Below are 15,342 nucleotides of genomic sequence, written 5' to 3' on the forward strand. Positions count from 1 at the left end.
ATGCAAGCAAAGCACTTCCGACAGTGGGCACTCCAGGGGATACTGCTAGGCTTGCTGTCATTGTGATCTTGCCCACCAGAGCCAAGCTACTGGGCCTCCAGGAGAAGAAAGAGTGCCTCCCTGTTTATCGTCCGGGCCTCTGACCTACGGTGGAGTGGTGACCTCCTGCTGCTCAGAGGCAGGAGGTCAGGCACCTGGCCCCACCTGGCCTCTACCTCACTGTGTGATCTGGGGGATGCCTTGCTGACCCCACTCCCCACCACCAACCAGTGCCTTGGTTTTCCTCTGAGAAATAAGCTGGATTTTCAGGAAGGACTCTTCCAGTTTGGGAACCTCCAATTTCAGCAGCAAAACCACCCTGACCAGGAAGCTTCAAGAGCATGTGCCTGGCTGGGAGGAGGAAGACTGGGTCGGAGAGGGACAAAGCTGCCCTGTGCCTGCGAGGCCTCTGGCCTGGCCCAGAGCTCTGTGGGTGTCCACACCCAGACCCAGAGGTTTCCAAGAATCACAGTTAAAAGGTATTACTTGAAAGTTGCCAGACGGTTAACTTTGTGTTCCTGGAAGCTGTGGTCCAGGAACGACTGGGGGGTAGAGGGGTGGCGGGACAGGAGGGGAGAGGGAGAAGAGAGAGGGGAAAGGAGTAGGCAGAGGAGGAACAAGAGAGAGAGCAGTGGGAAAGGTGCGAAGTGGGAGCAGAGACTGAGGCGAGACTGAGAGGCTGCAGGGAGAGGGGAGAGCAGGCAGGAGCCGGGGCACTGGCTGGACCCAGGGCTCAGATGACCATGGCTTTTGACCACCTTCAGCCTGGGACCCTGGCCAGTCCCAAAATAGAAGCAACATTATGTTTTCTTTTTTTTCCAAATCTTTTTTTTTTTTTTTTTAAGACTTATTTATTGATTTATTTGGCAGAGAGAGTAGGAGCACAGAGAGCTGTGGGCAGAAGAGCAAGAAGCAGGTTCCCGGCTGAGCAAGGAGCCCGATGGGGACTCGATCCCAGGACTCTGGGGTCATGACCTGAGCCGAAGGCAGATGCTTCACCAACTAAGCCACCCAGGTGTCCCAACATTATGTTTTCTTAAGAGGAAACTCCCTCACTGTGTGGAAAGGCCAAACCTTTGGGTGGTCAGCCTGCTGTTCTCTTGACGACCAGAGCAGCCTCCTTCTGAGGTAATGTCAAGAGGCCCATGGTAGCCTACCACGACGTCATGGGTCATGGTGTGACGTCATCCCCTCACCTCACCTCATCACACAGGACTTCTACATCTCACACTGGAAGGTGGATGGAGACCACACTCATACCTTTGATTACAGGAGGCAGCTAGAATTGTTCCAGTTTATTTTTAGTTGTTCATCTCTTGCTGTAGCTCATTTATACATTAAATGTCACTGTGGTGTATATGGGGCTCAGTGCTGACCATGGTCTCAGGCCTCCACTGGGGGGCTCAGAGCAGATCCCCACAGATGAGGGGGACTTCTGGAACAAGCTGAAATCATAGAGAACTGCCTAGAGCAGCACAGTGCAATGGGAGAGGCTGACAGGGGTTTGGCTCGGCCACTTAGAAGAGGTGTCACCCCGAGGAGCTGGACTGTTGGCTCGGTGCTGGTTCCCTCATCTCTAGAACAAGCGTGACGACTGCAGAGGGTTGTGGGGACCAGAGAAGCACGTGGGAACCCCCGCACAGGCCAGGCTGTGGGCGGTGCTGGTGAAGCTTTCGTCCCCCACGACAGTACCCCGCAGACCTTCAGCCCCGCACACTCCAGGCATAGGAACTGAAGGGCAGGATGTGGGCACAGGTGGAGTGTCCCCTGGGTGCTAGTCACTTCACCTAGGTACCCGGGAGGTCAGCCAGCAAGGGGTCTGGGCTCTGCGACATGGTAGGATTCTGGGCCCTGATCCTACACTGCGGCAACCTCCTCTGCCCCATCCGCCCCTACCGCACCCTTACCCACCAGCAGGGCCCTCTTGGGTGGGGCGGGGTGGGTAGGGCTGGGTTGGGCGGCATTATCACTCCTAGCACAGGACTGGACACCCAGTTAAGCGGGGCCTTCTTATCGGCTCCCCAGGCCCTGTGCTGAAATGTGCTGCTGGGCTCTGGGGTTTGGGGGCTGGAAGGTGGGGCCCGGTGGTGGCTGCCCAGCTCCTTGCTCCTTTGGAATAGTCTCTGGGAGCAGGAACGGGAGAGGCAGCCCCACAGACAGACAGAATGCTGCCTGGCTTGGACGCCATGTCATCTTAGGCAATCCCTTCCTTCTCTAGTGCCCATTGTGAAATTGGGGGTGGAGGGGCAACTGGATAAGGTGACCCCTGAGTCCCCTGCAGCTCTAAAGAGTAAGGATCTTGTGACCAAACCCTGTGACGTAGCCATGATGATCATCCTGTTTAAAGACCAGTCACAGGAAGCCAGACAGAGGGAAAAGACTCGCTCTTATAGGGTATTAGTTGATAGCAGAGCTGAGGGACACCCAGCCCAGGGCTCTTCCCACCCCACACACCCTGACCTTCTAGAAGGCCCCTGGAGGAAAGGTTTGGAGATGAGGAAAGGTTGGCTGCTTCTGGACTCCCATCCCAGGTCTGAACCCCTCCATCAGTTTCCAAGTGTACAATGGGGACATCTCAGAGGGGCTCCAGACACATGGGTACTTGGCACCCGAAAGGGTGGGAGGTCACTCCTTGGCTCCTGTCCAGGGAAGGGAGGAATGGTAGGGCTTCTTGGGTGTGTGGAGAGCTGGCCCCATAATTGGGCCCAGATAATACCCCTGCTCTTATCGGGGGGCCAAGGGCTCCAAGGGGTGTGTCTGAGAATCAAGGGCAGTTTCAGCAAAAATGGGGCGGGGGCAGAGAGGGAAGGTGGATGCAGGGCAGCCAAGGTCTCCAGCCTTGAAGGAAAGACTCTGAGGGCAGGTCTAAGGTAGGGGAAGGGTGTGTGTGGAGGCGGGGGAGGGGGAGCGTCAGAAGAAAGGGAAACCAAGTCCACTTCCCCTTGAGGGGCAGAGAAGCCTGATCTAAAAGGCTTCCCTAAGAAATCCTAAATATCTCAGATTAGGAGGGATGAGAGAGACCCAGAATCTATGTCCCAGGCTAGGAAGGGTTATGACCACCTTTGAGAACCTGAGAAAAGTTATGTCCTTGTCCAGTGGGGAAATTGAGGCCCAGGCTTTCCAGGAGATGACCCACACTTGGCTTAAGACTTGGAAGGCCCTGCTAGACAGTGGGTGAGTCCCCTATACAGCTGGAGGCAGGGATCCAGTAGGTCCATTCCTTATGACCAGCCACCAGGCCCTGAGCTGGGCAGAGCAGCAGAGATACAGGCAATGGGGTGAAGCATAACCAGGCCTCCCCAGACCCTGGGGTCCAAACTTCTTAGCCCTCTATGGACCTGGGGCTCCAGGCAGGCACACTAGGTGCCCAACCAGCTCCCTGAATATCTCCCCATCCATGCCTTGGCCCAGGCTCCTGGTTTCTCTTCCTCTCTGCCTCAGGCTCAGACCATCCTGAGAACTCCCATCTGGGAGCAGGGCTGTGCCTCTCCTCGATGCTGGGCAGCCTGGGCTCAGCTGTGCCCTCTGGAACCACCCAGATAGCGGACAAACACAGATTTGAATTCACATCCACACCTGGGGCTGGGGGCTCACAAGGCCTCATGCCTTCTTCCCCTTACCATGCAACAACCACGAACTGCAGGCCTCCCAGAGAGACAAGTCTGCTCCAGCTTTACTTGCACAGGAGTTTTAAACATGGCCACAGGAGCCATTTACGACAAAGCCAAAGCCAGGCTGCCTTTTCATATGCCAGTGAGTACACTTCACCCCTCCCAAAGCCCAAGAACCAGAGTTAAGCAGGGATGAGAGCCGAGAAAGACTTGAACTCTGAGGGGGCTTCGGATGGAAAGACCCTAAGACCAGAGCAAAGGGGACGAGAAAGTGCCAGAGCCCCTAAAGTCGAGCAAAAACATTCCGGGTGGGAGTGAGAAGGAAGGGCAGCACTGAGAGGGACTCCACATACAGAGAACTGGAGTCATGACCTCTCCAGGCTGGGCTGACACCCCCAAAGGATGGGCTCCTACCCACTCCCACCCCCAGGCATGACCATATGCACACAGGCACACAGGCACACCCTTCCACAGGCCCCTGAGGTGTTCATCTGATCCTTTGGTGACATCCCTTCCTCTCACCTTCCCCACACCCTGATTTCACCTGGATACAAGGTTGGCGGGAAGCAGTGGGGCTGGTGCCATTCCTCAACCTCCTCAGGTTAACAGTTCTGAAACTTCTGGGGTGGAGGCAGGATCACATGGGGCGCTTGACAAAAATTTAGGCTGAGATGCCTGCCCTCCCCCTCCCAGAGATTCTGAATCAGTGGTCTGGGGACCCAGGTAATCCTGAGAAAGTGGTCCTTGGAGAAATGCTGGGTGGTCTGTTAGCTGTTGGGTGGAGAAAACAGCCATAACCACACCGGCTGCATTCATTGCCTTCATGTGTGCCTACTGTGTACCTGATGTTTGGCCTGAGCCCCCTCATTTTATCCTCTGAGAGCCTGCCAGGAAGTTGCCATCATTTCTATTCCCAAAGCCACACACTGCCCTCCAGAAAGAAACCACAGTTTGAGGTGCTTTCCTCTCCCCCCACTCACCCCTGCACCCCTTTACAACCCCCAGGGGCTTGCAGACTCTGGGACCCACTCCAGGGACAGGACCAGAATCAGCATGTGACTCCCCAACAGAAGAGAGCGACCAGGGTGACACCCGCTGGCAAGAAAGACTGCAGAATTGTACTGTGATGGAGAACACCGCTACCCCTCCACCCCCCAGGGATGAGGCAGCAAGTAGGGGGCCGATTCCCAGCCTGAGTGCCGCCCAACCTATGGGGGAGGCTTCAGTGTTCCCAGACGGGACGGGCCAGCTTGGCGAATTCCCAGGCGACGGGCGCCCCCTGCAGCCAGACAGGGGTGCGGCAGGGCAGAGGCGGGGACGTTGCTGGGGCTGACATCCCTGGGACCTCTGGGGTTGCTGGGCTTTCTGTTACACCGCTGTGGTCCTTACGGTCCCCCCATTCTAAGGATGAGAGAAGTGTTGAGTGTCTTAACCAAGGTTGCAGAACCAGCCAGTATGGGACCCTGGCTCCTCTCTCCCAGGGCCTTTGTCCCGGCCCCTTGGAGCCCCCCTCACCCCCAAGTTCCCTGGCCCCCAGGACAGACAGTGCAGGAGAGTCGTTGTAGGAGGCAGGCAACGGATATTTAATGGGCTTTGGTGGGGCTCACAACACTCCCGCCAGGGGAATGGGCAAGGGCAGAGCATAGACAGGCCTCCATGCGGGACTCAAGAGATGAGGTTCAGGTGCAGGGGCTCCTGGCACCGCCGGGTATGAGGGGGCGAGCGGCAGACAGAGCCTCGTCTGGGGCAGTCCCGCAACAAGGACAGCACTGGGCCTGGATGGAGCTAAACACAGAGTGGAGGGATGGGGGCTTTCCCCAGGCCCTGCCCCACAGCTCACAACCCACCAGGTGGGGAGAAAGAAACAGTCCCTGCCACCCTCCCCCTAGACAGACCAAGGGGAGTGGGCTGGCACCCCAGAATGTCACTGCAGGAGCCCTGGAGGAAGCTGGGCTTACCCACCCCCACTTCATTCCTAATGGTCGGCTTCCATGTGTTTCCTGTGTTGGGCTTTGGAGTAAAAGTTGTCTTTAAGTAAAGGAATCCCCCCTCAGATTTATGAACCCCTGGACTAGTCTCAGTCCTTACTAATAGCTGGGGAAATGGACGCCCAGAAAGGGTAAGTGACAGGCCCAAGGCCTACTAGCAAGTGAGGGGTGTGGTCTCTTCCCTTCCTGTCTCCAGGGATCCCTGCTCTATTCTGGAGGCCTGTGACTTGACTTCCAGCCCTGCTCAGGTCTCTGATCCCCCTCCCTCAAGTTCTGAGTGCTCCAGCTTCAGGGCCAGCCCAGTATAGAGGGGGTTGCCCCCAACACCTGTAAAATCCACAGACCCTCTCTCCCAACACGCACACACTCGAGCACACTCCTCACCTCCTGGAGGGATGGAGCCTCACCACTCCCTGGGGGAACCTTCCCTGGTTTGTAGAGACTCAGAGGTTGGAGTTGGGGGCCAGGCACAGGCCCTGGGTTGGCTGGAGGACTGAGCACCGAGGTGCACATTGGGAAGTGAAGGTTCTGCATGGGCGCCCAGTCAGACCCCACCATTCTCTGTAGCCAGACAGCTTTGGCCATGTACCTGGGGAGCAATAAGCCAGACAAAAGGGGTCATGGCCCTCCTGGCCTGGTCCCCCTCAGCCTGGGGAGCACACAGCCCAAGGCTTGGCCCTGCAGAGAGCTAGGATCAGTCTCAGCCAGGCTATAGTGTGCCTCCACCCCATTCCTTGGGTGAAGAACCCACAAAGGCGAGGAACCGGGGGTTCCAGAGGCTTTCACCATGCCCCGGGAAAAAACCCCGAAAGAAGAACCAGGGAGTATAAGGGCCTGGAGCTGGGCTAAGGGGCCAGGGGTGATGACCGGGCTTTATCCTGCCCCCCCCCCCCCAACCTCAGCCCCAGGAGCCACCTCTCGGGCCCCTGGTCTGCCAACTCACTTGGGTCCCAGAGGTGCACAAATTGTTAAATACCAGTTGCTGGCACAGCCGTGGTCAAAGGGGTTGTATCCCTGCAGGTATCGGCACTGGAGGGAGGCAAGGGCCAGAAGAGGAACTCAGATCCTGCAGGACTGGGTAGGCAACCCCCCCAGCCCTTCCTGAACGGTCAGCTCAGCTTAGGGTGGCAGCAAGACTCCAAGGGCAGAGAAGCAGAGAGAGGGAGCCCCGGCCTCCTCCAGCCCACCCACCCCTGAGTAGCTCTCTCTAGGCAACCCCCGGCACTGCGCCCACTTCTGCCTTCTCAGGGGTCCTCCCCGATCACCCGTACCCCTTTTGCAGTATCCTCCCTTTTTCTGTTTCTTTTGGCGCCTGCACACCCCCCTGCTACCTCCCTCCAGATATACTTTCTGATCCTTTTGTTGCTAAATTGCTCTAAAGCCAGTTCCATGCCCCTCCCCCACCTCCCTACTTTCCCACCTCTCATTTTTTTTTTTTCCCCCAAACTGGTGTTAGCTGAATTTCACCATCTAGAAGAGCAGTTGCCTGGGGGCGCCACCAGATTCCTTAACAAAATAACTTGGCCCTGGAAGTCTGGGTCAAAGACCCTGAGCATCTGTGCAACAAAGGTCAAGTCCTCCCCTGGACACTCTTTAACCAAGTTCTTCCCCTTCCCTCCCTCTATCCATCAGCCTTGCCCTCCTCCTCCTCTTCCCCAGCACAAGTTGATTCTCATGCTGACTTCAAGAGCCTTCACTACAAAATGTCCGTCATGACCAAAAGTGGCCCAGGGCCACCTCTGTCCATTACCAGCTCCCCTATGTCCCATGTCCCTGTCACGATGATATTGACCTTCAACACTATTCTCCACCAAAAGGAGCCAGAACTCCATGCAGGGCAGGTGAACCTATGGAAGGAAAAGTCCAGACACCTCCACAATGACCCACTGGTGCCAAAAAGCAACACTAACCAGAGCGATACTTTGAGTTCTTGCCTACTTTAATATGTTTAAAGCATTCAAATAAAGGAAACTGGTATTCTATCTGCAATTTTAATTAAATGGTTAGAAGAGTTGGGTTACATTTACAATTAGAATTTTAAATTTAGAGAAATAATTTTTGATTTATTAGATATATATGAGGCATACAAACATGTTGACTTGTTCAATGCATGAAGGGGGGATAGATAATTGCCTAATGAACTCATCAGAACTTGCTAACAAAGCGCAGACCTTTCCTCTCCCCAAGAAGAGCCTCTCAGATGTGAACTGAATCCAGCAGCTCGGAAGTTCCTTGACTATCCTCTTTCACTGGCTCCAGACCCAGTTCTCGTGCTCCAAATCCAAATCGAATGCTCTCCCACTCCACAGGATGGTAACCAAATTGGGCATCTTCTCGCTATGTCTCCTGCCCAGCTCCCTGCTGCCTCTGCTCTCTGCCCTTCTTCCCCAGGGATCAGGGTATCAGGCTTTCCTCGCTCTCTCGCTCCCTCCCTCCCTCTCTCCCAAAGCAGTATCAGTTCCTTTGGGTACAGATTCCCTCATTTGCTCATAACTGTTCTGGGGCCTCAGCAATGCCCTAGGCACTGCACTGGGCACTGAGGACACACCACCAACAACACAGCCAGCCTTAACTTTCAGGCGGCTGGTGAGTGGTCAGGGCAGCCCAGAGAGGGGATGGGGGAGCAGAGCAGGCAGCCGGTGCCAAGACTCTAGGGGGCAGAGAGCCGGGACCTGAGAGGCTGGGCAAGGGCCATGGCACGTGCATGTGGGACCACGCTGGTGTGGGACAAGATGAGTCTTAGGACTGCCACTGCCCACTTGGTGAGCATGACGTTAGTGTGACAGTGAGCAGAGGCAGGGCTGCAGTAGACTGGAAGGGGAAAGTGAGCAGAGCCAACTCGTTCAAGAAATACTCCTCTGCTGGAGGGGAGAGCGCAGCAGCCAGAAGGGAGGCCTATGATGTTAAGGACTGTTTGCTTTATTTTAAGATTAGAGAGACACAAACGTGTAAATGATGATGGGAAGGATTGGTAACAACAGCAGTGCTCTACTGGGCATTTGCTTGTACCAGGCACTGTTGTATGTGTTGTACACAAATCAACCCATGCTGCTCCCTTTTACAGATGGGGAAACTGAAGCACCAGGTGGCCAAGAGACAGACCCAAGATCTCCCTGCCGATAGAAAGCTGTGGTTTGAATTTATGTACTCTGGCTGCAGAGCTCTTGCTATCAACCCCCAAGCAAGTGGCCGTGGGAGATGTGGTTTGGGGATGGAGATAGGAAGGGAATGAACGCCTGAAGTGGGTTCTGGAGGTAACGGGACAGAGCCCTGAATGAATGAGTCACATTCATTGCAGAGTGCAGTGACTCACAGAGTACAGACTACAGGTAGATCATAGCCTGGGAGAGCCCCAATCTGAGCAGCAGTGCAAGGACGGGCCGATGGGCTGACTGGGGGCTAGAAGAACCATGGGACATGGGAAGGGAGAATGTTGCCCTGGAAAGGCTGAAATGATGGTCTGAAGTTGGGGAGAGAAGGCATGCAGACCAGACCACAGGAGGTAATGAGCAAGGGCTAATGGGTAAGAGCAGAGGAGTCACAGGTGGGCTGGGAGCCAAACAGGGGTAGGCTTGGGTGATTGAGTGCTGACTGTAGGGATGGGAGGTAGTGGCCAAGCAGGGTTCCTCTGTCCTTTCAGTTGTCTCCCTGTTTCCAGCCCTCCCTCATCAATGTGGCCAACTACAGCCTTCCTAAAACAACCTTTAGTTAGGGTGCCTGGCTGGCTCAGTCGGAAGAGCATTTGACTCTTGATCACAGTCTAAGGGTTGTGAGTTCAAACCCCACATATCATGTGGAGCCTACTCAAGGAAAAAAAAAAAACAAACACCCCCTCCAACATTTAGTCAGGTCACTGTTCTGCTAAAGGCATCCTACGTCAAGGATGTTCACTTTTTTTTCTTAAGATTTTATTTATTTATTTGACAGACAGAGATCACAAGTAGGCAGAGAGGCAGGCAGAGAGAGGGGGAAGCAGCCTGGGGGTTTGATCCCAGGACCCTGGGATCATGACCTGAGCCGGAGGCAGAGGCTTTAACTCACTGAGCCACCCAGGCACCCCAAGTATGTTCACTGTTATCACTCCTACTCAACACTGTACTGGAAATCCAAGACAGTGCAGTAAGAAGAAAAAAGAAAGAAAGCCATCCAAGTTGGACAGGAAGAAATAAAACTGTCCTTATTCATAGATGACAAGATTTTCTATGTAGAATCAACAAAAAAAGCTATTTGGACAAGTGAATCCAGCAAAATCCAAGATTCAAGACCAATAAACAAAGATCTACTGTATTTTCTTAAAATAATAAATAGAAATGAAATTTTAGAACACATTTATAATAGCACATGAATACTTAGAAAAGATCTAACACAATGTATACAAGATCTATATACTGAAAACTACTAAACACTGATGATAGAAATCAAAGAAGTAAATAAAAGGAAAGGGGTTCCTGGGTTCAAAAACTCAATATTGTTAAGGTATCAATTTTCCTAATTGACTTATAGGTTCAATGTAATCCCAGCGATCTTTTTTTTTTTTTTTTCTTTTTGGAAATTAAGCTGGTTCTAAAAGTTATATGGCAAATAAAAGGAACTAGAATGACCAAAAGAACTCTGAAAAAGAACAAATCTGGAGAACTCACACTGTGTGATTTCAAGACATAATGCAAACCTAATAATCAAGACAGTGTGGTATTCACAAAAGAATAGGGAGTCCAGAAATACACCTACAACTATTCAGTCAACTGATTTTTGACAAATGTTCAAAGGTAACTCAATGGAAGAAGAATATTCTTTTCAACAAATGATGCGGGAACAACCCTTATGCAAAAGTAATAAATCTTGACCCAACACTTGCCTCACATACAAAATTTAACCCAAAATGAATCATAGGCCTAAATATAAAATTCAAAAACTATAAAACTTCTGGAAGAAAGTATAGAAAAACCTTTATGACACTGGGTTAGGCAAGGCTTTCTTTCTTTCTTTCTTTCTTTTTAAGATTTGACATAAATATTTGACATATTTATTTGACAGAGTGAGAGAGACAACTGGAGAGGGAACACAAGCAGGGGGAGTGGGAGAGGGAGAAGCAGGTTTCCCTGCCAAGCAAGGAGCCCATGATCCTGGGATCATGGCCTGAGTGGAAGGCAGACACTTAACAACTGAGCCACCCAGGCCCTCCTAGTCAAAGCTTTCTTAATTACAACACCAAAAGCACCATATATAAAAGAAAGCAACCTACAGTGCACTTCATCCAAATGTAAAACTTTTGATCTTTGGAAGACACTGTTTAAAAATTGAGATGACAAGCCACAGACTGGGAGAAAATATTTGCAAAACACTTATCTGAATCCCGAGTATATCAAGAATTTGTAGAATTCAGTAATTTCAAAAAACCCAATTTTTTTTTAAATGAGCAAAAGACTGGAACAGATATTTAATCAAAGATAAGCAAGGGATATCCTGCAGTAGGAGAACAGATAAATAAAAGGTAGTCTATCCATAGGACGCAATAGGACACAGCAATAAAAAGAAAAAAACTACTGGTATGGGCAGCAGCAGGGACGGATCGCTAAGGCCAAGTGCAAGAAGCCCGCTCAAAGGGCAATGATTCCATGTATACCAGTTTCTGGAAAAGGAAAAACTACAGGGATAGAAAGATCAGTGGTTGCAGGGGCTGCAGGCAGGGAGAGAACCTGACTACAAAAGACCATGACGGAGTTTTGGGGGGGTGATGCCGCCATTATAAATCTTTATCATGGTGTGTTACAGGACCAGACTGTATGCTTTTCAAAATTCATAGAAATGCACTGAAACGGATGAATTTTACTGCATTTAAGAAAAGGGGAAAAAAATCCTTCCTTGGCTCCCAGGCTTTCCCTGAGCCAAGACTCCATTCTCCACCTGACTTTCTGGGCCTTTTAATTCTGGCCAATCCCAAGCAGTACTCTTCTTTCCCACGGCACCTTCTGCTCCAGGGGGCGCTGGGTCCTCACCATCCTACCCAGATCCTATCCACATCCCACAGGCGTGCAGGCTTCCCTGCCTTCCTGCGGGCAGCACCCCTCACCTGCACTGCTCTCACCCGCCCCCACCCCCACCCCGGCCCCGGTTTTCTGCACGTCCAAAACCACCGCACGCCGCGTCCTACTCGGCGCGGTGGTCTTCACTGAACTTGAGTCCCTCTGTGAGTCTGTTACTCAACGTAGGGCAGGCCCTTCTTCGTGGCGTTCACCGCTGTCTGGCGGGTGTTATTCTGATTTCAGGGTCCTTTTCCACAGAAGCGCAGGATGTAGCCTTATTCACCTCCTCACCCGTCGCTCAAAATGAAGCCCACGAGGCCTAGCACACAGTAGGCCCCGGATGCAGTGCCCCCGGGAGGGAGGGTGACCCCCGAGCAGCGGAGGATGGAGGTGTATCTAGGTCTAGAAGGGCAACTGAGGCACCTTCGAGGGAGGTCAGCCAGTTAGGGACGGGACGGTGGACAAGGAGCGTTAAGGGCAGAGGTCCTGAGGCCCAAGTTGACCATCCACAACCCTGTATCCCGGCGCCCCGCTCGGCCTCGCGTACCTTGCCCTCGTAGGAGCGCTCGGCCGCGCTCACCGACTTGGCCTGGATCAGCAGCAGCAGGAAAAGCGGCACCAGGAAGCCGACGGCAGGTACAGCCACCAAGATGCTGCGCACCCGCTAAGGAGCAGCGCCGGGGACCCTCCTCCCTGGCCCCGCCCCGCCCCGCCCCGACTCCTCCCCAACTCCGCCCCAAACAGCCCCGCCCGCTCCCAACGCTCGGCGCCGCCGTACACCTCAACCCACTCTGCTGTCTAGGCCCGGTGACACCTTTAGCACTTCTCACCGTGACCCTGCTGTAGATTCTGGACTCTCCGCAGTCCCTCCTAGCCCCGCCCATCTCCCTGGCCCTTCCCACCCCCGCCTATCCCAGTGGATTCTCCCAGCGCCAGTAGCTCTACCCCCGTGACCCCGCCCCCGGTCAACCCCCCGCGCCTCCCCCCTGTTCTCTACGTGGGTACCCGGGGAGGATACGCGATGGCTTTGTCCATGGTGAAGGGCAGGTGGGTCGTGCGCACCAGGAAGATCAGGCAGGTCACCAGCATGGCACCCGAGTAGAGAAATAAGGACAGGACCAGCAGCATGAAGAAGCGGAAGTTGCGGTGACCAATGCAGTTATTGACCCATTTGCAGTGGTGGTCAAAGTCCTGGATAAGAGGGAGGGGAGCAGGCCTCGAGGACCGGACCTCTGGACCAGTCTCCATCGCCCCCAAATCTGAAGCTTTACCCACCCCCCCAACTCCCGTTCCCAAAAGCCATCTGCCTGTGGCCCCTCATACCAAACTGGGTGTCATCCCTAGGAAGAACCCCAGCCACAAAGTCCCTAGCGCTAGCATTTTTGTCAGAGCGCTGTTAGGTCTCTGTGGCTCACAAGATCATGCATCAAAAGGCCTTTAAGACAAGGCCTGCCTGGTCTGGGGACACGTTCTGGTGTAACTGTGGGCTGGACATAGACTATCTCTGGGCTTCTGTTTCCTACATCCACTGAGGATAATAATACCCTTGCTCAGCCTGCTTCCCAGGGTTGTGAGGACAGACAAAACAGCACCTTTATAAACCTTGACAGCTGTGTACGTGACACAGACAAGCACTCAGAGCCCAGGAGACCCAGACAAGAAGAGGACAGGCGAAGCTTTCCCGGCCAGGCCTCCAGCTAGCCTGATGGCCTTGGGCAGCTAGAGTCAGCAAGCCTGGGGTAAGACAGTAGTGTCTTTTCCCCCCCTGGCCTGACCAGGCCCAGCACAGGTGTGGATGCATCTGCGGGTGACTGCACCTGCGCAGGCAAAGGCCAGTCTCCCTGGGCAGGTGCATGTACAGAAGAAGTGACCTGCATGAGTGACCCAAAGTGGTTGGGCGTTACTGCCCCTCTTGGCCTTTAGCAGTGCCAGAAGTGGTTTCAGGCTTTCCACTGGCCCCTGTGTGAGGGGGCGGGGCGGGGGGGTGGTGGGCGAGTCAGGAGAGGCACTCACTTCTACACAGATGTTGCACCAAGGACAGTGGTAGGTCCGGGGCGGGCGGTGGAAGCAGCACTTTTGGCACCACTGCAGGCGGAAGGCCCTGTGGTTCACCCACACCACCTGCACCATCATGGGACCCTGTTCGTTGGAGCCTGGCATGAGAAGAGGATTGGGCAGCAGCAGGAGGCCCTTCCGTCAGTCTGCTGCTCTGGGGGGTAGGGAGGCCAGCCCCAGGTCATTACTGGGCTCCAGGAAGTGTGGGGAAGAGGTGAGTGAGGGTATCCCTCGTCTCCATTGAGCAGGCTGCCCAAGCACAGAGAGCTGGGCGTTCAAAGGCAAGGCAGGTTTCCAGCCAGAAGTATTCTGTGAGGACTCAGCCCTTTGAAACTGTGATTGATGCTTTAATGGAGGGAGAACTGAGTCATTTCAAAGAACTGGCTTCTCTTTCTGGCCTGCCTGGGCCCTCCCACACAAGGTGGCTGGAAAACCTCCAGAAATTTGTTTTTCCACGCCTCCGTGCCTGGAACAATGAAGTGCCAGAGTCACTTGAGGGGCAAATGAGGAGGTACGGTGAAAAGGTCCTGAGGCCTGAAGAGGGGAGATGGGAGGGGCCCCTCAGGAGGGGCTGCCTCCTTCTCCCAGGGGCCAACACTCACCTTGATGCAAGATGCCGGGGTCTGAGAAATTGAGTGAAACCAGACTGAAGATGGTGAGGACACAGAGGAGGCCTGTGACGAGGGGAAAGGCCCACTCTCCATTCTGGGCCAGCCACCTGCAACTGAAACCAGAGCAGGGCTTGGCCCTCATCGCAGTGGCCTGAAGCTCCCCCCGAGACCCACCGATCCTGTCCACTTGGTCAGAACCCACATACCTTGAACCCCACTCTAAATCTCCTGGCTCGTGACAGATCCTTAGTGACTCCACAAAATGTCACTCAGTGTTGCGAGCGACCTGCAGCTCTCAGAGGCACCAAGCGCTGTACTGCCTGTGTGTTTGCACATTCCGTTCCCTGCACATTTGCCTCCTCTCGCCCCTCTTGGGCGTTTCCGCTGCCTCTGCACTGTCATTATCTGTGTTCCTTTCTGTCTCTGTAGGAAACCTGCAGCTTGTGTGGGAGGGAGACTCACGGGAATGCGAAGAAGAGGCCACTGAAAACCACCAGCAGCACGACATTGAAGGCGGCAAACAGGCTAGGGAGGATCCATGGAAGAGGAGCCTGAGGCGGGGGATGGGGCTCCTTCATGAGGGGCACAGCGTCCTTCAAGAGCGGCATGGCTGGACCTCCCGCGCCGGCAGGGGAGATCAGAGCCACTAGGCTCCCTCGCCCCTGCTGGCTCCAGGAGCCCCATGGCCACAGCAGCCTCGGAAGCCACAGCCCAGGGTGGAAGGAAAGAAGTCCCAGTGTGACATCACAGAGGTTGAGAAGGATGGAGGCCAGCAGCGCCCCAGCAGAACTGTCTGTGGCCTGTGACGGGCACCGCCCACAGCAAACCCACCTCCCACCCCTGCTCCATGCTTGTGCCAGGGAATGAGAGCTCCTGCCCCTGTGAGGTTGGCTTTGAGATGATATGAGAATAGAGAAACGTGTGGGCGATTCTGATCATCCTCTCAGGCTCGAGGCTAATCGGAGCAGACGGTGCCCATCATACATCCTATCTCCATTTTCTTCCTTTTTGTTAT

At 54.1% G+C, this 15,342-nt stretch overlaps 1 protein-coding gene across 7 annotated transcripts in view; it reads right to left on the reverse strand.

Annotated features, from left to right (window-relative positions):
- The window catches only part of ZDHHC19 (zinc finger DHHC-type palmitoyltransferase 19), a 36,112-nt gene extending 20,981 nt beyond the window's left edge, over positions 1-15,131 (reverse strand). For 2 of the 7 annotated variants that reach the window (XR_009350925.1, XR_009350926.1), the window contains exon 1: positions 12,209-12,517. Coding sequence is in view for 5 of the 7 variants with exons in the window: in XM_059163002.1 (XP_059018985.1) it covers positions 5,487-5,660; positions 6,023-6,227; positions 6,582-6,667; positions 12,209-12,314; positions 12,680-12,852; positions 13,675-13,814; positions 14,319-14,440; positions 14,790-14,935 (1,152 nt within the window). In the remaining 2 variants the exon portion in view is untranslated. The other 5 variants (XM_059163004.1, XM_059163002.1, XM_059163005.1 and 2 more) reach the window with 5 other exon arrangements.
- Positions 15,132-15,342: the final 211 nt, after the last annotated feature.

This window comes from Mustela lutreola, chromosome 2 (genome assembly GCF_030435805.1).
Source record: "Mustela lutreola isolate mMusLut2 chromosome 2, mMusLut2.pri, whole genome shotgun sequence".
In the NCBI taxonomy this organism is placed as follows: domain Eukaryota; kingdom Metazoa; phylum Chordata; class Mammalia; order Carnivora; family Mustelidae; genus Mustela; species Mustela lutreola.